The sequence below is a fragment of the Panthera pardus genome, unplaced genomic scaffold (genome assembly GCF_024362965.1).
Source record: "Panthera pardus isolate Hobbes unplaced genomic scaffold, ASM2436296v1 HiC_scaffold_27, whole genome shotgun sequence".
Taxonomy (NCBI): domain Eukaryota; kingdom Metazoa; phylum Chordata; class Mammalia; order Carnivora; family Felidae; genus Panthera; species Panthera pardus.
The window spans coordinates 117,872,514-117,898,486 of record NW_026526843.1 but is presented as its reverse complement, the minus strand read 5'-3'; the positions used below and the strand labels follow the sequence as shown (position 1 = coordinate 117,898,486).

The following is a 25,973-nucleotide window of genomic DNA, read 5'->3' as shown; positions in this document are numbered from 1 at the left end:
CTTTTTGGCACAGCTTTATCGTAGTGACAGCGACAGTTCGACCCTGCCCCGGAAGTCCCCCTTTGTCCGAAACACCTTGGAAAGACGAACCCTTCGCTATAAGCAGGTATGTGCCACAGAAACTGATACGGAGTCTAGACTTACCCTGGGAGTTATTGTTACAAAAGTTAAAAGGTGGGGGCTCTTAGGTGGCTCCGTCTGTTGAGCGTCCGACTTCGGCTCGGGTCACGATCTCGTGGCTCGTGAGTTCGAGCCCCGCGTCGGGCTCTGTGCTGACAGCTCGGAGCCTGGAGCCTGCTTCGGATTCCGTGTCCCCCTCCCTCTCCGCCCCTCCCCCACTTGTGCACGTGCACGCACTCTCTCTCTCTCTCAAAAATAAACAATAAAAAATTTAAAAAAGGTAATATTTTAGGTCACGTTAATTAAAAGGTAATATATTTATTTCCTCATTGACTGCGTTATAATTTTCAGAAGCCTATGTAATGTCAAAATATTGCCAATATTTCTTAATGTCCTAAGATAACATCATGATCTAGGATAATTCATGATCTTTCCGTTTTTAAATATAATACATTCATGAGCAACCATCCTAGATGAGAAAAAACCATCCTTTTCTCTTTTTTGACAAGGGAACACACAGAGTTGAGAAAATGGGAATCTCAGCCCAGAGCCTTCCACATAGGCCTGTTTTACCGGCTTCGTTCCCTTTACCCACCGAGTTCTTTCTCTACATCACGCAGGTTGACAGCGTTGTGCCGCCTTCAGTTTGTGAGCCAGTAGTTCCTTATATTTTTCAGGCTGAGATTCTTTTAAAGAAACAGTAAGTCCCACGTTCCCACGTTGCTCTACTCAGAGCAGCTGCTGACTGGGAACGAGAAGACAGGACAGAGTTCAGCTCCGTCGGTGTTTTTCAGCCGGCACGCTGGTGGCAGTTTGACTGGGTCATCGCTGTGGGGGCCGCCCTGGGCGCTGGCGGCCGTTGAGCTGCCTCCCTGGCCTCGATCCGCTAGTAGCCAGTGGCACCCGCCCTCCCCTCAAGCCGTGATGACCCAGAATGCCTCCGGACGCTGCGGAGAACCAACCGAGCTCTACCGCGAATTCAGCAGTGCTTTTAAATGAACCTGCGTTTGTTAAGTCACGTCGTGTATTTGCATTAAATGTACGTATGCGTGCATGCTGTACGTGTGCACAATAGTGTACGTGGGTGTAGAAAGCATACAGTTCCTCAGTCCACTGATCGATGCCCACTGAGGTGTGCTACAGTGAGTGCCATTCCTAAGGTTGCCTCCCATTGAGCGGGAAGTACCGTTCTCCACTCCATACACAAAGTTCGCTTTTCATCTCAGGACTTTTCTTAAACGTGGCGGGTTTGCTTACTTGAGGCTTCTACGGGGAGGGAAGGTTTTGACAGCTTGCGTGTGTGCCTGTGCAATCTTTTAGCATGGATCATTTAAGATTGTCCAGTATATTTGTTCGACTTTTCACAGTGGCTGTATTTTCTGCTGCCTTTGTAATTTACTTAATCCGTTTTCTCTTGTATTTAGGTTTGGTCAGTCATAAACTTTATTTTTTAACGTTTATTTATTTTGAGAGAGAGAGAGCAAGAGAGTGTGAGCGGGGGCGGGAGTGGCAGAGCGAGAAGGAGAGAGAAAGAATCTTAAGCAGGTTCTGCACTGGGACTCAAACTCCCGAACCGTGAGATCGTGACCTGAGCTGAAATCAAGAGTCGGACTAAACGTTTAACTGACTGAGCCACCCAGCCGCCCCCTGTCATAAACTTATTTTTTAAGACTTTATTTTTGAGCTATCTCTCTACCGAACATGGGGCTCGAGTTCAAAATCCCTCGATCGAGAGTCCCACGCCCTACCAACTGAGCCAGCCAGGTGTCCCTCGGTCATAAACTTTAATTGGATTACTTTTGATTACTTTTACATGTCATGAGTTGTGCCTTTTATTTGTTTTTTGAAATATTTATTAGAGAGCAAGAGAGCATGAGCAGGGGAGGGAAAGAGAGAGAGAGAGAGAGAGAGAGAAAGCGAGCTCATGTGCGAGTTGGGGAGAGACGGAGACAGAGAATCCCTAGCAGGCTCTGCACGGTCAGCAGAGCCCGATGCGGGGCTCAAACTCAGGAACCGTGAGATCATGCCCTGAGCCGAAACCAAGCGTCGGACGCTTAACCGACCGAGCCACCCAGGCGCCCTGAGTTGGGCCTTTTAAGTGCAAGTCGAAATGAAATTTCGTAACCAAAGAAAATGCACGTTTTGGGGCTTGATGTATGTTGTCAGGCAGAACCTCAGAAAGATCATACCCGCCCCCGATCCCGGCAGCTCCGTCTGAGCGGCTCTGTTTCTTCACGCTTTCGCAAATGCGTGGGGCCTCGGGAGACGGGCCACCTGCGTCACTGACTTGATACTGGAGACTTAGCCTCGCCCACGCCTGTGGTTCATTTGACATCGTCCACGCGTGGGCAAACGCCCCCCCACCCCGACCTGTGCGGCAGCTGCGCCTCCCCTGCCCGCGTGCCGCGTGGCAGAACCTGGCGGGGGGCGAGGGGGTCCGGGCTCGCTGCGGCCCCTGCCCTCCCCGCCGTCAGCGCACGCGCTCAAAGCTGCCGCCTCCCGCAGCCCTGCAGGGCCTCCCTGGCCGAGCTCATGGCCCGCACGTCCCTGGACCTGGAGCTGGATCTCCAGGCCTCGAGAACGCGGCAGCGGCAGCTGAACGAGGAGATCTGCGCCCTGCGCGAGCTGAGGCAGCGGTTGGAGGACGCGCAGCTCCGAGGCCAGACCGACCTCCCGCACTGGGTGCTGCGCGACGAGCGGTTCCGGAGCCTGCTGAAGGAAGCCGAGAGGCAGGTAGGAAGCCGGCGCCCGCCTCGCCGGCCCCTTGGCGTCCTGGGCCCGCCCGGTCGCGCTGACGAAGCTGTACTTGAAACCATCCGGGTGCTCGTGTGAAGGAGCTGGGTCCCTTCCCCCCGTGGGCCAGGCAGCCGGTGTCCCCGGTGGCGCCGACGCACGTCTTTTGCAGCCGCCTCGGGTCGGGGTGGCGGGGGGAGCGCTGGAGGGAGGGACCCCAGGACCCTCCGGCTGGCGTCGCCATTCCCCGCTCTGCGGTGGAACGTTCCGTGTCGGGTGTCTGCAAGGCATGACCCCGCGGGGACCCCAGTAGCCTCTGTGAAGATTCCCTGTCGGGGGTGGGGGTTGTGTGGATGGGGCAGGCCTTTCTCCCCTCCGCGACCCGGCGGCTGGGAGCGGCTTAGCAACAACGCCTTGTTCGTCCCACGCTGCTCTTCCAGACGAGACAGACCAAACTTGACTTCCATCAAGAACAGGCAGCTGAGAAGATGCTGAGGAAGGCCTCCAAGGGGGTCTGCCAGCTGCGAGGGCAGAACCACAAAGAGCCCGTCCAGGTGCAGACCTTCAGGTAGAGGCGCCACGGCCCCGCTTCCTTGCGTTCCTTGCACTGTCACACCTTCGTCGTCACCACAAGCATAAGCGTGACAAAACCCCACGGGCGGTTCCGAACAAACCCGGAATCCCCACTGCCGTCAGCATCTTGGTGTTTTCTGCTCCTTTGTGTCTAGGAACTGGGTTCCTGCTGCTTGCAGTCATAATGCGGGTTCCCGTTTGCGTTTCGTTTTTTGTCTTTTAATGAAAATATCCTGGGTTGCCACATAACCTGTTAGCCTTTCTGGCTGTCACGTTTCATGTAACATAGAATTTGCCCAACTACTCTATTTTACAACCTTTCCAAATATCTGCTATTGTGAACAACACGGTGGTTTACATACATATACACACGTATCACCTGTGCCTCTTCACTTAACTTTTTATTGAAGCATAGTATACATACAGGGACGGGTGCCTTTTGTACGTGTAAACTAGTCCGGTGGGTTGTCGCAACGCCACACGGCAAGAATCAAACATTATCAGCACCCCCCGATATGACCGTATGAATCGCATACGTCAGTTTTCTGTTTTTGCTTTTCGTAGGAGAATTAGTTATGTCCATATTCTTTTGTGTCTGACTTTTTTTTTTTAATATATGAAATTTATTGTCAAATTAGTTTCCATACAACACCCAGTGCTCATCCCAAAAGGTGCCCTCCTCAATACCCATCACCCACCCTCCCCTCCCTCCCACCCCCCATCAACCCTCAGTTTGTTCTCAGTTTTTAAGAGTCTCTTATGCTTTGGCTCTCTCCCACTCTAACCTCTTTTTTTTTTTTCTCCTTCCCCTCCCCCATGGGTTTCTGCTAAGTTTCTCAGGATCCACATAAGAGTGAAACCATATGGTATCTGTCTTTCTCTGTATGGCTTATTTCACTTAGCATCACACTCTCCAGTTCCATCCACGTTGCTACAAAAGGCCATATTTCATTTTTTCTCATTGCCACGTAGTATTCCATTGTGTCTGACTTTTTAAAAGATTGAGGTGAAATTCACAACGCATAAAAGTCACCATTTTATTTTTTAAAAAATTTTTTTTTCAACGTTTTTAATTTATTTTTGGGACAGAGAGAGACAGAGCATGAACGGGGGAGGGGCAGAGAGAGAGGGAGACACAGAATCGGAAACAGGCTCCAGGCTCTGAGCCATCAGCCCAGAGCCTGACGCGGGGCTCGAACTCACGGACCGCGAGATCGTGACCTGGCTGAAGTCGGTCGCTTAACCGACTACGCCACCCAGGCGCCCCAAAAGTCACCGTTTTAAAACGGGCAACTCCGTGACATTCAGTACGGTCACCGTGTTGTGTGGCCGTCCCCGCTGTCCAGTTCCAGAACCTTTCCTTCACCCCAGAAGGAAACCCCATCCCCGTTAAGCGGCCACTGCCCGTTCCCCTGCTGCCCCCTGCGGCCCCTGGCACCCCCAGGCGGCTTTTGGGCCCTTACATGGAAGTGGCCTCATACGTTATGTGACCTTTGTGCGTGGCCGCTTTCACTTAGGACAATGTCTTTGAAGTTCACGCGTGTGTATGTAGCTCGTGTCAGTACGTCATTCCTTTTTATGGCTGAATAATCTGTGCCTTTTAGCCTTAATGTTTCTATACACTGAATTTTCATGTCGCCATCATAAAAGAACATAAAACACTATCACCGCCCTCCCTCAATCATGATTTAGAACTCCTTCATTTGTAGAGAGATTCATTTGTTAATAAAGGAGATATTTACAGAGCACCTGCCATAGGCCAGGCACCGTTCTAGGCACCGGGAACAAACCCTTGTCCTCATGGGGCTTCATAACTTCCATCAGCATTTAGAGAATCTGTATACAGACAGATGTGTTGTTAGGAATTTAAATTCATTTTTTTTGTATGCTTAAGAAAGGCCATCATTGACACGAGAGCCTCCCATCAGCTTTCGTCGCACGTATATCTGCTTCTAACCTGTCATTCTTTCCAATCCCAGGGAGAAGATAGCATTTTTCACAAGACCAAGGATTAACATACCTCCTCTGCCTGCCGACGATGTTTGATACAGTGCTTTGTACACATGAAGTATTTATCTGCCTGTTTTATTTTCATGAAGTTCTTAGACTAGCTACATTTGTCTTTAAAATATTTGTGCAAAGCTATTAATATACACCTTTTGTAAAAAAAAAAACCCACATCTATATCTATACATATATATTTTATAATAGTGACGGCAACAGGGCTTGGCTTTCCCTCGTTGTGAAATTGACATCTCTGAAGACAGGTTATTTTATAAAAGATCAACTATCATGTTAAGAGTGTACAGTTTTTACGCTGTTTTATTTGACTTAAAGGCTGGAAGACAGAAACAAAGTGAGTTCAGGCAAATTCACTGTATTGTAATTTATTTATAGTACTTTTTTTTTTCCTTGAAGGAAAATACTGACGTTCAGATGTATTTTAAGACTAAAATTGTGTGCTTCAGTATTTGTCATGCAGTAGAACGGAACTTTGGGGCCGGTTTTGTTTCTGACACCCAAAACGCAAACACTCTGTGCTCAATCCATCGCTTGTAGCCGTCTCTCGCGTGTCTTCACCGTGCCCGGTGTGCACGCTGCGGTGGCCCAGGGCCGGGTCACACGCCGTGCGGGCACCGCAGAGCTGTCTCCCGTGCGCAGTGCGCGCCACGAGCCTCCCGTCCTGCCGTCTCTCCGCGCATCCCCGCGCTTCCCCCCGTGAGTCTGACGCGGGCCCCGAGCCCCGGCATCCTGGCCTCTAGCCTGCCTGGCCGTGGTGGCTGTCCGTGGGGGCTGTCCGCAGGCAGCCCCGCCTTCTGAGTCCGCTCCCCCTGACCTTGGCCTCCGAGGCGGTTGTGGAGCTCCTGCGCTACCACCGTGCCGCGAAGGGAAGTGACGGGAACCGGGAACGCGCGTGTTCGCAGACTCCGTGAATCCACGGATGGACGTGGCGGTTATGACGTAGAAGTGATGGCCTTGGAAGGCGCTTTTTTGTGGAAGGAAGTGTGTGTGGGTAATGACGATTACCCAGTGGGTCTCTTACAGGAGAGTATTTGATTTAAATCAAAACCCGCCCCCCTCCCAGTACTGGACTCTACCCAATATTTCTTAAGAAATCTTAGAAGTAGTTCACGAGGCAAAAAAAAAAAAAATTTATGTAATAAAAATATACCAATATTCTTTTAAAATGCCAAATGATATAAATATTTCGCCTAATACATATTTATTATCTATGAAATGCACTCTCCTTTACGAGGCCTCAGAGAAGTAAACGAGGTGGGTCACATGGAACGTAAAAAGAAAACCGAACTCTCTTCCTAGATCTTTCTGCCTCTCCCTGGGAAATGCCCCGCCCCCTCTAATCAGTGTCTCGCCCTTCTCCTTAGTCTGTAACCGCCCCCTCGTGTAACCTGCCTGCCTTTTTACATTTGTTAAAAATGAATTTTGTAAAAGCATTTCGTTGACACAGACCCGTCACAGACAGTGGCGTTTGTCAGTGGTGCTGGGACTGAAGATCGTGCGTTCGCAGCGCCCAGCTCTTGCTCTGTATTTCCGCCTCTAGTCTCGCTTTTTTTTTTTTTTTTTTTTTTTTTTTGCTAATTTCTCTGTGTACATAACCCACAACAGAGGCAGAGACGCGCAGACCATCAGTCCTTGCCAGAACCGCCCGACCGCAGACGGCGCGGCCGAGCAGGTGACACCGGGGGCGGGCCCCCAGCTGTCGAGACTCTCAGCTCCAGCGGAGAACCGCCTGCCTCCGGACTTGGGTGTGTGGAGGGCACGTCACGCCCGTCTCGGGCACACCGCTCCCTGGCCGTGCAAATGTGTCCTGGAGGCACTGCCTGGCCGCTGCTCCTCAGCGGCCGCCACGCGCAGCTCTCTCCGCAGGAGGGGGGCCTCGGGGGGCTTTTCCGGCACCCTCCATCAAGTAGCAACGTGGGGAAAACCCCCTGTGCCAATGCAGAAGGCCCTCACCCCAGGGCTTTCACACAACTCTCACTGCCCGGCATATGCAGGGTTCTGTTGGGTGTGCGCCCGCACCCCAGGGTTGGTCATTTGTTTTTTCAATCCCTATTCCGGTGCCAGTCCAAGGGGTGCTTGTGTCTGTCACCTCTCCAGTTACTTCTCCCGCGTCCCTGCGAGAGTCCGCCTTTGCACCTGAACGGTACCAGAGTGCGCCAGGAAGGAAAAGCCAGCCAGATGGAGGAGGTGGAGGGCGAGGGCCCGGAAAGGGCACAGGGACGGCGACAGAGACCAGCCCAGCTGGCAGGTGGACAGGAAGCACCATCACTGGCTTGTCTCTCGTGACCTGGGTTTCCAGCTTCTTTCTAGTTAAGACAGCCACCCCCTAGAAAACCCCCACGCGCCAGAAAACTGAAGGCCTGTTGTCGTAAGGGGTGTTCTCATCTTCTGTTTGAACTTGACCATAACCGTGCCGTGGGATGAGAAAGCTGCCGTGTTTTATCAGCAGGTCTGGTCCAGAGACGATCCGAAGTCTGCCACCAGGGCTCTTTAGAAACAGCGCGACGAGTAAAAGGGAATTTGGTCTTCATGTCACCCGATCACAGAATTGTCACTGCTGAAATAACCTTCTGTCGTGGGAATAAGTTATAATCAGTACTCATCTCTGTTTTTGTCACTGTTCCCTACTTGCATTGTTTGTATTGTTGGAAAGTATTCCTCCTATAAAATTAAACTAACCTGCCTTAAGAACAGAATGGAGATGTGTGATTTTTTTTTAAAGAAAAACGTAATCACGTGGGCTTAAGTATATAAAAATGTACATTTTTTAAACATAAAAACAGGTATAAGAGTAGAACGGTAACACGAACACACGTGCGGCCATCCTCCATACACCTTCTCTGTTTAAAGAAAAATGTAATCACATGGGCTTAAGTATGTGCACCTTCTCTGTTCAGCTACGTATTGCTGACTTCTAATGCCATTCAATAGCCGGGGTTCACCTTTCCAGTGGTCTCGTGGGTCATTCGCTTTTTATGTTGTTTTTTAAATAGGCTTCCCGCCCAGCACGGAGCCCAGCTTGAGGCTTGAACTCACGATCCTGAGATCAAGACTTGAGCTGAGAGGGATAGTCAGACACTTAACCGACTGAGCCACCCAGGCCCCCGTCATTCTTTTTTTTTTTTTTTTTTAACTGAACACAATCCAAATATACATTTAATGGGATTTCTTCACGCCGATGGGTTTTTTTGGTAACCGTTTTCTTGAGATAGAATTCACGTACCATATAGTTCACTGTTTAAAGCATGCAACTCGGGGCGCCTGGGTGGCTCAGTCGGTTGAGCGTCCGACTTCAGCTCAGGTCACGATCTCGCGGTCCGTGAGTTCGAGCCCCGTGTCGGGCTCTGGGCTGATGGCTCGGAGCCTGGAGCCTGCTTCCGATTCTGTGTCTCCTTCTCTCTCTGCCCCTCCCCCGTTCATGCTCTGTCTCTCTCTGTCTCAAAAATAAATAAACGTTAAAAAAAAAAATGTTTAAAAAAAAAAAAAAATAAATAAATAAAGCATGCAACTCCTCGGTATGTAGGATATTCACAATTGTGCAGGTATCACTACAATCAATTGTAGAACTTTTTCATCACCCATTAACACTCCCCCTCCCCCCCCCCCCCCAATTCTCCCAACCCTTGGCAACCACTGACCTGTTTTCTGGCTCTATGGATTTGTCCACTCTGGACATTTCCTATAAACAGAATCATACGGTGCGTGGCTTTTGCGTCTGGCTTCCTTCACTCAGCATTGGGTTTTCCAGGTTCATCCACGTTGTAGCAGGCGTCAGGACTTCATTCCTTTTTATTGCTGAAGAATAATCCACTGTGCGGATAGACCACGTGTTGTTTATGCGCTCACCAGTCGACGGACATTCGGGTTGCTTCCACTCTTTGGCCAGTATGAATAATTCCGCTTCCATCATTCATGTTCAAGTCTTTGTGCGGACGTATGTTCTCCTTTCTCTTCGGCCTGTACTAAAGGTGGAGCTGTTGGGTCGGACGGTAACCCTGTGGTTAACCTTTTGGAGAGCTGCCAGACCGTTTTCCCAAGCAGCCGCGCCATTTTACATTCCCACCAGCAGTGTGCATGGCTCCCGATTTCTCCACATCCTGGCCGACGCTTGTTACGTCATTTCGACCATGGCCGTCCTAGTAGGTGTGAAGTCGTATCTCCTTGTAGTTGCGTCTGTCTTTACAGGATCTATCCCTCCACCCCGCGCCACCCCCCCACATACACACCCTGATAATTTGTTGAAGAAATAAGATTGCATGTTCTCCGAGCCTCCCGTGTTCTGGCCTTTGCAGCGTCCCTCTGGAGGTGCCTGGGTGGCTCTGTCGGTTGAGCGTCCGACTCTCGGTTTTGGCTCAGGTCACGATCTCACGGTTCATGAGTTTGAGCCCCACATCGGGCTCTGCGCTGACGGCACAGAGCCTGCTTGGATTCTGTCTTCCTCTCTCTCTGCCCTTCCCTCGCTCACACTCGCACTCTCAAAATAAACTTAAAAAAATTTTTTGAAGTGTTCCTCTGAACTTCATTTTCCATTAATAAATACTATGGGGGGAAAAGCTGTTGTTGAATCTACAAGTTTGGTCGGATTCCCTTTTGATCAGATGCTTTCCCTTTTTTGGGGGGCGGGCGGGGGCGGAGAACGAGTGGCAGGAATTTCTATTTTCATCCATCTGGTGGCTTGCAGTGTCTTTTTTGTAACGTTGGAAACCGTTGCCAATCGACACCTAGATCCATAACTCACTAAGGTTGCAAAGTGAGGATATTCGAACGCTATCAATTGTTTTTAACTTACTTTGAAATACCTTTATAAAGAGAGAACCTAGTGGTACAGTTTGTATGGGTAAAGCAAGATAGGTGCTTAGTTTTTTTTCTCGACCAGCTCTGAAAATAGTGGATTGCTTTCCTAGCATTATGCAGTGGTCACCGATTTGTTCTTGGTTTTTGAAAAAAAAAAGCTCACACGGTTTTCTTAGTATCGTTGTTATCAACACACAGTTTAAACATGGTTGGTGTGCTTTAATCCATTCGAGTTGTTACCCTTATCGATGCTTAAATTCCCCTGTCTTTGGCGGGGGGACCTTGCCTGGTTGGCTCCTGGGTCCTTTTTGGTTTTGGGGAACAGCCTTAGCTGGCTCCCTTGCTATCCCGCGTGACCCGGAAATGGTCATTTCTCCATTGAGGGTTGGGTCTCTTGGTGCTAGAGGCACTTACCGATACTGGGCTGGTCATTGTTTTTAGGCCTTTTATTTATTTTTTTTTTAATTTTTTTTTAACGTTTATTTAGTTTTGAGACAGAGAGAGACAGAGCATGAATGGCGGAGGGTCAGAGAGAGGGAGACACAGAATCTGAAACAGGCTCCAGGCTCTGAGCTGTCAGCACAGAGCCCGACGCGGGGCTCGAACTCACGGACCACGAGATCATGACCTGAGCCGAAGTCGGCCGCTTAACCGACTGAGCCACCCAGGCGCCCCTGTTTTTAGGCCTTTTAAATAGGTAGGCAATATTTTCTTTCTTTCTTTTTTTTTTTCAGGATAAAGGGATGAGAAAATACCATGTAATTACTCCTTCTCTTTATCCTGTATCGTACACACACCACAGTTTCAGAATAACGGAACCAACACGACCACCAATAATATAAGTAACTAGAAACTGGCATTTTTCCCCCAGTTATTTTAAGGTGTACCTCACTAGGAATATGTATTCAAATTGACCGTGTTTTAAAGTAACTTGGAATCTTTCCATCCTACGTGACTATCAGCTGGGCACATGTGTTTCGCTTTATTTTGGACTTTGCATTTTTATTTTATTTTATTATTTTTATTTCTTAAAAAAAATTTCTTTTTGCGTTTATTTATTTTTGAGAGAGAGAGAGAGAGAGACAGAGCACGAGCAGGGGGAGGGGCAGAGAGAGAAGGAGACAAGGAATCCGAAGCAGGCTCCCGGCTGTGAGCTGTCAGCACAGAGCCCGACGCGGGGCTCGAACCCACAAGCCATGAGATCATGACCTGAGCCGAAGTCGGACGCTCAACCGACGGAGCCACCCAGGCGCTCCTCAATTTTATTTTCTAGTTATGTAAAATATTGACATGGTTCCAAAGACAAACAAGGTGTATTCAAAGGAGTTGTTTTTACTCTTGCCTCTACCCTATTTTTTTCCCTCTCCTTATGGGTCACCATTTAGGAAATACTGCCTTTTCCTGCATTGTTCAGTTTTTAATATAAGCAGATACATAGGCATATGTAAATGCATACACAGGCATATACGCAGGCTGCACACATATATACGTGTGAATATATGCATATACACAAATACGTCCACATCTGTGTTTGTGTTCACTCCTCTCTCCGATAAACGGTAGCACACCAAACACACTTTTCTCCGCCTGGCATTTTGCACTTACAAATGTACCTCAGAGGTCACCAACGTCTGTATTGGCTGCTGTAACAATTTACAACAAACTTCGTGGCTTAAAACAACAGAAATCGGGGCGCCTGGGTGGCTCAGTCGGTTAAGCCTCCAACTTTGACTCAGGTCATGATCTCAGTGTTCATGAGTTCGAGCCCCGCGTCAGGCTCTGTGCTGACAGCTCAGAGCCTGGAGCCTGCTTCGCATTCTGTGTCTCTCCCTCTCTGCCCCTCCCCCCCTCTCAAAATAAAGTAAAACATAAAAAAAAAAACAACCCAGAAATCTATTCTCTCATAGTTCTAGAGTCCAGAAGTCTGTGATCAAGGAGTCAGCAGGGCTGGGCACCCTCTGAAGGCTCTGGGGGAGGATCCTCCCTGCCTCTTCCAGCATCTGGGAGGGGTCTGGGAGCATCTGGGGTCTGCCTGCAACCCTGGCGTTCCTGGGTTCCTGGTGGTAGAGCCACGCCCCCAGTCCCCCCCCCCCCCCCGATCTTCATCACCCTCTCTGTTCCTCTTCTGTCTCTTCTCAGAACACATGTTCTTGCATTTAGGACCCACCGGCTAATCCTAGATGATCTCAACTCAAGATCTTTAATTACCTTAGCAAAGACTCATTTTTCCAAACAGGGTCGTGTTCACAGGTTAAAGAGGGCCACCATTGGACGCACTACCATCTGCCCTCCCCCCCCCCACCGGCTCCCCCAAATTCACGTCCATCCCGCATGCGAGTTACGTTCACCAGATGCCCAGCCCCCCTGCATGTGCCCCGGTTTATGCAACGCCCCCCCCCCCCCGGGGTTTCTAGTCTGCTGCTGTTAAAAATAACCCCGCAACGAAAAAGCCTTCTGCAGACATCTTTTCATATTTTTGCCAGGGTTTCGGTGGGATCGGTCCGAAGCGGGAGCTGCAGCTCACAGGGTCAATGCGTCTGGGATTTTGCGGGGTGCCACCTCATTTCTCTGCTGGGGGCTGTGCCATTTCGTGTTCTCACCGGCCCTGTATGCGACAGTTTCCCCACACCGTCACCAATAGCATGGTGTCACCTTGCGAGCGGTTGCCACTTGCAGAGATGAGAAGTAATACCTCAGCAGAGTCTAAGTGTGTTGGAGACTGCCTTCATTATAGAAGCTTTTTGATCTGTTTTATTGTGTTAGGGCTGACTCTTTCTTTTTCTTTCTTTCCTTCCTCTTTTCCTCCCTCCCTCTCTCCCTCTCTCTCTCTTTCTCAGCATTTTCTCAGCGATCCTTGCTTAGTTGTGCTTCCAAATGGATTTTATAATCAACTTGTCTAGCCCCCGGAGTGGAGGGAAATGATGGAATCATTATCCAGGATTGTATTAAACTTACAGATGAGGGAAAGCTGACATCTTTATGGTGTTGAATCGTCTTATCCAACAATGTGTTATGTATTTCCATTTGTTCAAAACTAATATTATGTCTTTCAGGAAGGCTTTACAGTTTTACTCGTTTATATTTTAGATGTTTTTTTGATAGGTTTTGGCCTATTTTTATAGTCTGTCTTAACATGGATAAAGACAGAAAATAGGGATAAGATAAATACTCTACATACAAGGCTATAGACCTTTTTCTCAGACCTCACTGGAAAAGCTAGCGTTTCCCCATTAAATAAAATGTTGGCTTCAGGAGATGAATTTCACACACGCACGCTTTGATGTTAAGGATGAGCCCATCGATTTCTATTTTCTTGAGTATTTTCGACATGAATAGGTATTGGGTTTTTCTAATTCCTTTTCTCCATCTATTGAAATGATCGTATCATTTTCCTAAGCTCTAAGAATGATTGATTATATTCCTGGGTTTCCTATTAGAGACGTTTTGTAAAATAAATTCCATTTGGCCATGATATATAAGCATTAATGTGCTTTGGAGTTGGTTTGTTAGTATTATATTTATGATTTTTGCATTGCTACACTAATTTTTTTTTTTAGTGCAGTCTTGGCCGCGTTGAGGGTCAATACTATAGTTTCTAAAGAAAATGTGGAAATTTTTCTTCTTTTTCTTGGCTCCGAGATAGTAAATTTGAAAGAATTCTGCTGGGGAACCATTTGGGTGCATTCTGTTTCTTTTTCTTTTTCTTTTTCTTTTTTTTTTTTTTTGAAATCACAGGGGAGCTCTTTAAATCACTTCTCTACTTCCTCTATGGCAATTGAGCTCTTTAGACCTGTCTCTTGAGGTCAGTTTTGGTTAAGTTGTATTTTTCTTAAAAATGATCCATTTCACATGTTTTCCCTTTTATTTGTCAAGAGCACACGGCACAATGTTTAGCGGTTCCTTCCTTTCAACTGTTCTTTCCCCCTGGCATTTCCGACTCTCTGTACGTGTGTTTTCTCCCTTGTTTTTCCCCTTGATCTGGTCAGTTACTGAATTATTTGGGGGCTTCTTTTTTTTTTTTTTTTTTAAAGAGAACCAGCTTGAGGCGCCTGGCTGGCTCAGTTGGTGGAGCTTGTGACTTGATCTCAGGGTCGTGAGCCTGAGCCCCACGTTGGGGGTAGAGCTGACTTAAAAAAAAAAATAGAACCAACTTTTTTTTTTTTTTAATTTTTTTTTTTTAACGTTTGTTTTTATTTTTGAGACAAAGAGAGACAAAGCATGAATGGGGGAGGGTCAGAGAGAGGGAGACACAGAATCCGAAACAGGCTCCAGGCTCTGAGCTGTCAGTACAGAGCCTGACGCGGGGCTTGAACTCATGGACCGCGAGATCATGACCTGAGCCGAAGTTGGCCGCTTAACCGACTGAGCCACCCAGGCGCCCCAGAACTAACTTTTGATTTTACTTATTCTATTGTTTTTCTGTCTTACAACTCATGAAATATTGCTTTCGTTTTTATGGATCCTTTGTATTCTTGTATCTTCCTTAGTTGCCTCGTTTGGGTAGTTGTTTGAGTTGGGTGTGTTTATTTGAAATTGTATAGGGCTAAACCAATTTAGTGCTCTATGTTTTCTCTTGTCAACTCATCTGTTGAGTTTTCATTATCATTATAACTAAGAAATTCTAGAATTTCACTTTGTATGTCCGCTTTGACCCCAAAGCATTATTAACATGTCTTTAAAACGTCTCTCTGGAGGGGCGCCTGGGTGGCTCTGTCAGTTAAGCATCTGACTCTTGATTTCAGCTCAGGTCATGGTCTCATGGTTCATGAGTTCGAGCCCCGCATCGAGCTGTGTGCTGACAGCATGGAGCCTACTTGGGATTCTCTCTCACCCTCTCTCTCTGCCCCTTCCTCACTTGCTCTCTTTCTCTCTCTCAAAATAAATAAATAAAACCTAAAAGCAATTAAAAAAAAAAAACAAAAGCCACCTCTGGCCTGTTCTATTAAAAAAAAATCCAGATACAAGGGTCTTAACGGATTTTTATTGATTTCTACTTTCGTGGCAAAGTAGAGAAATCTTGTTTGTGTTATTTTTATTTTTCGGAACGTATTCAGGTTTTCTTTGTGGCCTGTGATAGTCGTTTTTTATGAATGTTCCATGACAAGCAGCACATTCTGTATAGTTAGGGTTTAGAAATTGGCTGATTGATTTATACTTGCATACATTTGATATTCATTTCCTAGGACTCCCGTAATACATTACCACAAGCCAGGTGGCTTCAAACAACAGAAATCTTGTTCCCTCACAGATCTAGAGGCCAGAAGTCTGAGATCCAAGTGCGGGCAGGGCCCCGCTCCTTCTGGAGGCTCTCGGGGAGGAGCCCTCCTCCCTCTTTCGGCTTTTGGTAGCTCTAGGTGGCCCTGGGCTTGTGGCTGCGTCCCTCCAAGCTCTGCGCCGTCTTCACGTGTCAACAGATTCCCTCTCCTTTCTCTTAAAAGGACACCAGTCATTGGATTTATGGCCCACTGTACATTTCATCTTGAAGATCGTTAAATATTCCACGTGCAAAGACGTTATTTCCAACTGAGGTCCGCTTCTGCAGTTCTGGTGGACATGAACTTGGCGGGGGGGAACACAATTCAACCCACTGCACGTACATACACACCTAAGCCCCATTTCATAGATCACGTCTGGGTTTTCTGGGTCTTTACTCACGTCTCGTCTACTTGAGCCGTCTCGGACCCGTGGAGGATGGCTGTTAGGGTTTCACTTTTCCTTCTGTCACCGGTAGTTTCCCCTTCTGAAAGCTGTTGCTTGTTATCGGGCACACAAACGTTAGTGACTCTCAAAGTCTTCGTCGTGCGTTGTAACCTCGCCCTCCGTGAAATGGCCTTCGTCTCTCCGAACGCTTTGTGCCAGAAAGTCCACCTTCCCCGATATTGTGAATGTGATCCTTTCATTGTGTTTGGGCTTTCCTTGTACATCATTTATTTCAGTCGTTTTGTTTCAGCTGCATCTGTCTCCGCGGAGATTGTTACGTTCTGCTTTGTTAGATACTCTAAAAATGTGTTAACCTTCTTACGTGAATTATGATGGGCTGTTTACATTTATTAATATTATTTATTGCTCTCTGATCTCATTTCCATCATTTTTTAAAAATGATCTTCTACTAGCTGGAGGGCTTTTTATTTTTTTAATTATTTTTTTAATGTTTATTCATTTTTGAGAGAGAGAGCGAGCATGAGCGGGGGAGGGGCAGAGAAAGAGAGGGAGGCACAGAATCCCAAGCAGGCTCCAGGCTCCGAGCTGTCAGCACAGAGCCCGACGCGGGGCTCGAACCCACAAGCTGTGAGATCATGACCTGAGCCGAAGTCGGACGCTCAACCGACTGAACCACCCAGGTGTCCCTACGTTTTATTCTAATGGTTTCCTTATATTAATGTCTTGATATCGTCCTTGTAGTTGCCTCTCTTTTTGTGGTTGGTATCTGTTGGTTTCTTACTATGGACAGTGTTGAAATTAGCAAGTAACCCCCCTTTTTCCTTTTTCCCGAGGTCCGATTTAAGGTAGTATCACTAGAAGTCCACCAACAAGCCTACTGGCCTTCCTCTAACCCTTCCCCGTCCGCCCCATTTTCTCATAGCCACCAGTGTTCCCGTTGTCGGGGCGGCCCTGACCCCTACATCCTGTCTTCTGTCTCGTATAAGCATTTTGTCATCGCTCTACAAGTAAATGCATATATAGGTCACCATCAGTCTTCCTGTTGCCTGCTCTCCTTCTGGTTGTCTGCAGCTTGTTCTGGGCAGATTCTTCTAGAAGGACTTGTGGGAACAATATTCTCTGAGCTCCTGCAGGCTGGTGGATATAAAATCCCTGCCTCACCTTTTCCTCCCTTGAGTACCCTAAACGTGGCACTCCATTGTCCTCTGGCATGAAGGGATGCTTTCGAACTTGCATGAGAAACTGATTTTCATTTTCCTACAAGTGACTTGGTCTCCCCCCCCCCACACCCTGATACTCAGAGGATTTTTCTTATTTAAATCCAAAGTCTTTCCCACCTTCTTTCTTGGTGCTGGCTCTTTTTTTTTTACGAGTTTCTCGATTTCTGTGTGCCCTGTCGATACAGAGTTTCACGTCTTTATATGATGACAGTTTTCTTTTTTTTTAATGTTTATTTATTTATTTTTTCCTTTTTTTTAAATTTTTTTTTTAACATTTATTCATTTTTGAGAGACAGAGAGAGACAGAGCATGAGTGGGGAAGGGGCAGAGAGAGGAGGAGACACAGAATCCGAAGCAGGCTCTAGTCTCTGAGCTGTCAGCACAGAGCTCGACGTGGGGCTTGAACTCACGAACTGCGAGATCATGACCTGAGCCAAAGTCAGACACTCAACTGACTGAGCCACCCAGGCGCCCCTAAATGTTTATTTATTTTTGAGAGAGACAAAGCACAAGCAGAGGAGGGGCAGAGAGAGAGAGAGAGAAGGAGAAGGAGACACAGAATCCGAAGCAGGCTCCAGGCTCCGAGCTGTCAGAGCAGAGCCGGATGTGGGGCTCGGACTCACGAACTGTGAGATCGTGACCTGAGCGGAAGTCAGACGCTTAACCGCTTAACCGACTGCACCACTCAGGTCCCCTGACGGTTTTCTTTAATGTCACTTTCCAGTATCTGTCCAGGTCTCCTGCTTTCATTTGGCTGTTGGCTCTTCCTGGCCTATTTTTTATGTTTGTCACTTTCTCTCAAAACCCTTTCAGCTCCTCATTTCTTTGTGATTTTTAGTATTTCCCTTTCCCTTTTAATATTTAAAATACCGTGTTTTGCATTTATCATTGTTGTGTTCCTCCTGTTCTCTCCCTCGTGTTCCTGATTCTTTGCTGAGTCCTCCCCTTTCATTTCTGAGTTTTTCTACTTCGAGTGCATGCTGTTCTCTCAGATAGCGTTTCTCTTACTTTTTTCTCTCACACTGAAATCTTCAGATGACGCTTTGCATCTGTTTCGTGAGCACGTCTTCCTGGCGCGTTTTCATTATCTGTAGGGATATCCGTGTGTTTTTTTATTCTCTTTTTAAAAATAATTTTTTAAAAAAGCGTTTAGGGACGCCTGGGTGGCTCAGTCAGTTGAGTGTCCAACTCTTGATTTGGGCTCAGGTCATGATCCCGGGGTCGTGGGATCGAGCCCTGTGTCGGGCTCCGCGCTAAGCGTGGAGCCTGCTTATGATTTTCTCTCTCTCTTTCCCTCTGCCCCTCCCCCCACACTCATACTCTCTCTCTCTCTAAAATAAGTAATAATAATAATAATGATAAATTTGTTAACACTACTGTGGCCAAATCAAATTTGCTCCAGTTCCTGTGGCATAAAGCGCCCCCTCCTGATGCCTTGGGACACACCCCATCCTCCCTCTGGCCCATCGTCCTCCTGTGTCCCCCCAGCTGCTGTGTGACCCCGCTCATCCTTTGCTAGGCTAACCAGCTGCTTTCTCAAGGAGGCGGGAAGTGGTGTCCATCCATGAATAAATTTGGTCCCTCTACTTTATGTATTAGACCGGGGGCTTAAATAACACAAATTAATTTTCTCACCGTTCTGGACACTGGAAGTCCAAGATCAAGGTGCCAGCAGGGTTGGGTTCTTCTCCCTCCTCGGCTCACAGACGACCGTCCTCTTGGCACATCTTCCCGTGGCCGTCGGTATGAACCGGGTGAATCAACGAGTCCAGGCTCTGTTAGGTACCTCTCGCTGCCGTAACAGATGACCTTAAACTCAGTGGCTAAAACAGCGCGGGTTTATTCTCGCACAGTTCTGGATGGAAGTTGGGAGTCTAAAGGCTGCCTTCCTTCTGAAGGCTCTAGGAAAGAATCTATGTCCTTGCTTTTTCTGCTTCTAGAGGCCACGTGTATCTGTTGGCTCCCGGCCCCTCCCTCGCTCTTCCAGGCCAGCAACTGTGTGGCTCTGACTTCCGCTTCTGTGGGCACATGGCCTTCTCTGACTCCGACCCTTCCGTCTCCCTCTTATAAGGACCTTTGTGATGACGTCGGACCCCTCCCGCCCCACCCCAAGCCTGGGTCATCTCCCACCTCAGGAGCATTAACCTAATCACAGCCGCCAAGCTCCTCTTGCCATGTGAGGTGACACGTGGAATTAGAGTGTTAATATATTTGGGGGGGGGGTCATTATTCAGCCGAGCCCAGAAGCGCTCATCTTTAAAGGGTCCGTTCCCCTGCTCTGGAACAAGATTTGTGGGCCTCTAGGGAAGTGCGGAGGCAGACGGTGCACATCCTGCGGCATTTGGAAACATCTTGCCTGGGACGTGTGGCTAGAGGCACGGAGCCTTCTGGAATCCGTGTTTTCCGCGCTGCCCGCGAACAGGCACTCTGGCCAGATTGCTTCTCCTACGCTGCAATTACAGGCAGAATCCCCTGGGTAATAAACACAAATTGTTTCATTGCAATGGAATTAGTTGAAAAGAAATGCTTTGTAGCACACGATAGAACTGATGATGAAATTGTTCTGTACCTGCCCTGTGTGGCTCTCGAGCCCTCGACACGTGGCTAGTGTGACGGAGGAACTGACTTCTAGATTTGACTGATTTCAGTTAATTTCACTATAAACAGCCCCCGGTGGCCAGTGGCTACCGTACTGGAGCAGTACGGTTTGATAAAAATCCCGTATCTGATCTAAAGCGCTCGGACGAGTCCCAGCTTTCCTCCAGGAACGCGTGCAGGGTGAGAAGAGCTGTCCCTTCCCCAGGTGCAATAAAACGGTTCACTTGTATTGCCTGCGTACGTACGGCGCAGATACTCGGTCATCTTCCAAGTGCGACGGCTAGTGAGCTGGCAACCAGCCATGGCGGGAGAGCTCGCACGCGGGCATCTGCAAAGGCCACCAACCAAGGCTCCCCACCCCCACCCCATCTCTGCCCCCAGAGAGCTGCGCTGTTCGACCTCGGCCAGCACACCGCTGTGCACACGCAACTGTGAGGGCCCAGTCCCACTGAACTGTCTTAGCACAGTCTGAGCTTCCTGGCACCCAAAGAGAGAAAGGACGCGCCGCAGGCTGCACGGTGTTCGTTGTCAGAGAGGAAAACAGGATCGTGGCTTCTGGGGTGGGGAGGGTTCTCTTAGCCCTCAGCGCCGCCCAGGATGGGCTTCCTCGAATGACAACTTCCTGGGCTTTCAAAGCTGCTGCTTGTCACATCATTCAAGGCTGTCCCTTTCGATAGATGTGGGGGTGAGATGGCCCCACTTTCGCAGCTTTCGTATGTCCATCGTGATCTCGGAGCACAGCTCAGAATGCCTGGGCGAGGCTGGATTGTATATACTTAGTCTCCACCAGTCGCTTCTCCCTCTCGTCTCTATGACATTGGCCACCTGCATCGCACCACGCTCGGTGTGGGGGACACATTCATTGATTCGTCCATCTGGAGAATGCGTTCAGATGCACAGGAGCTCAGGACATAAAGGCAGATGAAACGAGGTCCTGAGCTCCAGGTTTTATCAGACCCACCATTTACAGAGGAGTTTACCAGGGACTCAGGGCCGGAATTTGGAGGAGGTGAGGCAGGGACTTGCCTCGGGTGCAAAATTTAAGTGGGCACCAAAAAGTCGGTGATCAAGATAATATTTATAAAAATCAAAATTAATGCAAAAATTCACAATGGGCGAAATCGCACACTTAAAAATAAAAACAGGCTGCCGTGTGTTTGACGACCCGGCATTATCGTGCAAGGGGAATAGTCACTTCTGAGCAGCCAGGGCTAACGCACCCCGCTCGCCCCTGCAGCCTGGGTTTATGGGGATCCACCATGGTGTGTGAAGAAATTGGGCCGCGTGGGGCTTTGTGGGTGTGCGTGTTTGGTTATACAGTCTCTATGAACTTTTTCCACTTGGCCGAAAGTGTTGGAGGATATTTTGATGAGCATATATACGGGTGGACGCTTCTCCTTGTGTCTCAGGCTCCAGCTTGCTCTTTCCGGACCCCTCACGTAAGTCTCACCGTGCCTTCAGGCGGTGGCTATTTGTTACCGCCTACCACTGCGGCCCGCTTTACAGAAGGGAAAATCAAGGCCTGTGGAGGCTTGGCAAAAGAGCGCAGACGGCGATACCGTGAGATGGCCACGTAGTACCTCAAGATGGTGTATGATAAGAGGTGCTGGTCTTTGCTTGAGAATATCGGGAGACGGTTTTGCTTCTGGTCTACCCCTGCACCCCAGGGAGTGTGCTCTCAAAGACAGGTCAATCCAGCTCCCTTCTCTTCCTGCAGGAGCTCGAGGCGAATGTGAGCAAATGATTTTGCTCCGTGGAGAGTCTCAGGGAGCTAGCGCGGTGCCCCGGGTGAGAAGCCGGGAGGACCGGGCCCGACCACAGGGCACGCCAGCCCGGGGAGCGGGAGACTGACGTCAGGGCTTTGACGCAAGGGGGCTTGCAAACGGCTTTCTAGCAGGCCGTGAATGCACTTCCTCGTCTCTGAAAGCTTCCTGCCACCTCTGTGTCCCAGCCGCCAGGTTCTCTCCTGTACGTGCCACCTGCCGGAAGTCCTACGTTGGAGGCATTCTAAATGAAGCAGTTTCCAGCACGCTATATATACCGTGGTGAACTCTGAAAAGGGGCTGGAAAACGGAACATTTTTGGCATTAAATTATACTTCGCAAGTAATTTTATTTTATTTTTTAATTTTTTTTAACATCTATTTATTTTTGAGACAGAGAGACAGAGCATGAACAGGGGAGGGTCAGAGAGAGGGAGATAGAGAATCTGAGACAGGCTCCAGGCTCTGAGCTGTCAACACAGAGCCCGACGCGGGGCTCGAACTCACGGACCGCGAGATCATGACCTGAGCCGAAGTCGGCCGCTTAACCGACTGAGCCACCCAGGCGCCCCATTCGCGAGTAATTTTAAACGAGGGTTCCTCCAGCTCTGTCCTCCCGGTGCTCTGCTGGGGGCGCCCCGCGCGCCGTGGGAGGCCAGGCAGCATCCCTCGCCTGCAGCCACTGGCTAGATGCCAGCAGCATCCTCCCCCAGAGCTGTCGCGGCCAAGCATGGCCCAGCCGCGGAAAAATGTCACGGCTTCAAAGGGAACAGAGCAGGAATCTGCGAAGAATACGGAAGGCACCTGTAAGGAGCGATTAAAGCTCAAAGTCTGAAGGATCGTTGCACGAAAGACGGTCACAGCTCACTTTCTGTCTCCACACAGGGCACAACAGGAAGGGAATTGGTGTGGCGGAGAAAGTGAGACTGACCGACAGACGGTTAAACATTAACACCGGTTTGGGGCTGGCGGCCGCTTTTCCTAAAGATGTTTATGAGCAGAATAATCTAGGACGACCAGGAACTGTTCTCCCGGGGTTTTGCAGTTAAGATTTGAGAATCTTCAAGTAATAAGATCGGCATTGAAAAACAGCCAAAAAAAAAAAAAAAAAAAAAAAGAAAAGCAACCGCAAATGTTCATTCCATGATCCTGTCTGCCACGGTGCTTTTAAGAAAACAAGCAATAACCGTTTCTTGTTTCAAGAATAATACACATTAATTGTAAAAAAAAAAAAAATCTAGATAATGTAACTAAGCTAAAAAGAAGAAAAATGTAAAACACCCCCAATCCCACTAACCAGTGAAATACGATTGATACTTCAGCGAATTTGCTACCTAATTGTTTTCTGTGTTCAGATACAAAGGTATCCGTGTAGATACAAATATATTGTATTGTAGGGGCAGAAAACTTTCCCCTCTTCCCTTCTGGGTTCTTTGGCTAGTCCAATAATTAAATGGACATAAGACAGATTAATGGGAGAAAAACAAATTTAATTTTGTACATACGGGAGCCCAGAGAAATAGGAGATGCCAAGAAGTGACCACAGCAAGCAGCTTTTATACCCTGTAGACAAAGAAGCCACAGATCTGTGAAGAATTGACGAAAGTCCAGGCTTGGGGTAGCAAATTAGTGAGAAGTAACAGGTTTGTTTCCACAGCCCTCTGGCCTTGGACCCCCATCTCCGGCAGGAAGGACGTCTCCCTTCCTCCGGGTTCGGGACGGGCGCCTTCACGGGGGATTTATGTCCTGCTCCCAGGGCACACGGCAGGCCAGAGTGTCCTTGCACGGGCTGCTTCTTATGCGACTTGAATTCGAAACAATCAATGTGCTAAAGTGGCGTATTTGAGGGGCAGCCTGCCCTGAACCCCAGCATGAGCCACGGTGAAGTTCAGCCGTGCCTGCTTGACACGAAGCGGAAACACGCGCGGAGCAGGTGCACTGCCCCGCGCCCAGCCCAGAGGGCACGCTCGCTCCGGTCTTTCCTGTCCATCCACCATCCCTCCATGTGTGCCGACCGGTCCTTAAACACAAAGGAACGACCCGCCGTCCCTCCTCTCCTGTGTGGGCCCCGCCACTTCTCGCCCCGCACGACATGTGCCCCGGCTCGTCCTGGCCGTTTCCCGCGGACTGGGCCGACCCGGCACCATTTAGAGGCGGTGAGCTTTGTAGATACGGTTTTCACGGTTTCGCGTGGACCTTGAAACCCAAGAGAAGTGGGAGAAAGACTCTTCCGGCAGATGGAACGTCATCAGCTGCTAGAATCTTCGAGTGCTAGAAATGGAAGGGATCCCAGAGATTCCGGGTCTGAAAGTCTCATCTCACAAAATAGGAGACTGGGTGGGGAGAGGAGGAGAAGCTTCTCAAAGACAAATTCATTTCAAACACAGTTCTGAAAGGATCCTTACAGCATGCAAATAAAAATCTTTAGAAAAACTTTGGCCACCTGAGCATGTAACTTTAACTTAGTGTATCTGCCGGGAAACACATTTTGGATCTAACCATTTTTATTTTTGAGTTTTGTACCTGGAACATGGCTAAAAATTTTAAATTTTTTTTTTCAACATTTTTTATTTATTTTTGGGACAGAGAGAGACAGAGCATGAACGGGGGAGGGGCAGAGAGAGAGGGAGACACAGAATCGGAAACAGGCTCCAGGCTCCGAGCCATCAGCCCAGAGCCCGACGCGGGGCTCGAACTCACGGACCGCGAGATCGTGACCTGGCTGAAGTCGGACGCTTAACCGACTGCGCCACCCAGGCGCCCCTAAAAATTTTAAAACGAAGGCTGTAAGAGCTCTGTGTCTGTATTTTGTATGTCTGTGTGTATGTCTGTGTATATATGTCATAATGTGTGACATTTTTCTATGAGTATTGCCAAAACTAATTTGCAAAGAGCTCTATTTAATTGGCTTAAAGAAAACTGAGTGTTTACAGAAATCAAGTATACTCTTAGAAATTGTAGAAAGTAGGCCAAATGTTTGTTTCAAGTTCACATGATCTGGGATAATCTTTGATAAATAAAAATTCATTTAAATTTGCTGGTTTAATAAAAGCAAGCATGTCTTCGAAATTTGTCAACAACAAAACAATAAATAAGATAATGGTTAACCATTTGATGTCTAATCCGAGCATCATCGTTAAAAAGAAGTAATTTAAGTATGTGTAAATACGGTCAAAGTTTATGCTAAGTTAAACCAAATAATGGCTCTTCAGTGAATATCTAACTCATTTCCAAATCAGATGAACATTAAATGCTAAGCAGAAGTTTATCTACTTTTTAATTTTTACAGAGAGGAGCAAATATTTGGGTCTATCGATAAACATGTTTGACGCCACATGGAAAAAAATTATTAGAAGACCCTTCCAATAATCTTGCAATGTATTTATCAGTTCGTTAATCTACCACAGGATGCTAATATACGATAGCGCGCAGTCACCTGCTTCCTGGTTTGCCCTGGAAGGCAAAGATTACAAATAGTTTAAAAAATGGGAGGAAGGGCTGCGAATGAACCAGAAGAAGAAGCGGCAGGTAACTCGGTACAAAGCCTGCACGGGCTCCAGGCAAACAACGCAGGTGCAGCAGGCGGCCCCCTGGGGAGGTGAGAGGCCGGGCAGCTTCTTCCTACTGTGCCCGGATTTACCGAAACTTCCAGTTTCCCAAACTGCGCTCACAGACCCTCGGTGAGTGAACGTTAGCCTTCCTGTGCATAGAAAATATGCGTATGATCTACTTATATCTAGATAAATGGAAAATATGGATCTTCAATTTTATCCACCCTTTATAGATGGACTTATTATAGGTGGATTTATTATCTGTGTATAAAGGAAAGGATAATTTCGTAAAGCACAAAACAGAGTGCGTGCGTGGCATATACTAAAAATGGGAAACGTGTGTCAGTTTATTAAACTTTTCTTTCAGTCACTTCTATGGTTTTATATGTGTGAGTATGTGCAGGGCCATACTATTCACTCTGTTTCTTGCTGTGGAATTCTCCAACATGTTGGAAAGCCACTGGGTTGTTTTTTTTTTTTTTTCCACAGCAGATTGAGCATCGGAAGGGTCTGTGTGGCCAGCTGGAAAGGCCCTTAGGAGAACAACCACCCATGAAAAAAAGAAAAAAAAGAAAGGAGAAAGAAGAACAAAAGGGAAAAGAAAGAAGAAAAAAATTATTTAAAAGCATTTGCCCCATTTCTTTTAACTACTTGCAAGGCTGGGAAATCTGGTGGCGGCTTCCCAGCTCTTTACAGCCACTTTCGACCTTGCTGTCCGGTCTTTTGAATTTTTATTCTGCCTGGTCAGCTTAGGGCGAACGTCTTCAGCAACGATGTGGGGACCCTGGTGGCCCTGCCCGTTGTATCATCCCCGGTCTCCTAGGGCAATGTCAGGCTGAGCCTGGAGATGCGAGTGAATGTCATACTGTAAATTTCAAAAAGCGTGTGGTGTATTTCCACTGTATTATATGCTATTGTCTACGAGCGAATCTGTAATTA

At 48.0% G+C, this 25,973-nt stretch overlaps 1 protein-coding gene across 1 annotated transcript in view; it reads left to right on the top strand.

The window, feature by feature from the left end:
* WWC3 (WWC family member 3) overlaps nt 1-8,144 on the top strand; it is a 118,296-nt gene extending 110,152 nt beyond the window's left edge. The window contains exons 20-23 of the mRNA XM_053891849.1: nt 14-106; nt 2,626-2,853; nt 3,294-3,421; nt 5,406-8,144. Coding sequence (XP_053747824.1) covers nt 14-106; nt 2,626-2,853; nt 3,294-3,421; nt 5,406-5,472 — 516 coding nt within the window. The 3' untranslated portion in view covers nt 5,473-8,144. The remainder of the gene's footprint in view (nt 1-13; nt 107-2,625; nt 2,854-3,293; nt 3,422-5,405) is intronic.
* Nucleotides 8,145-25,973: the final 17,829 nt, after the last annotated feature.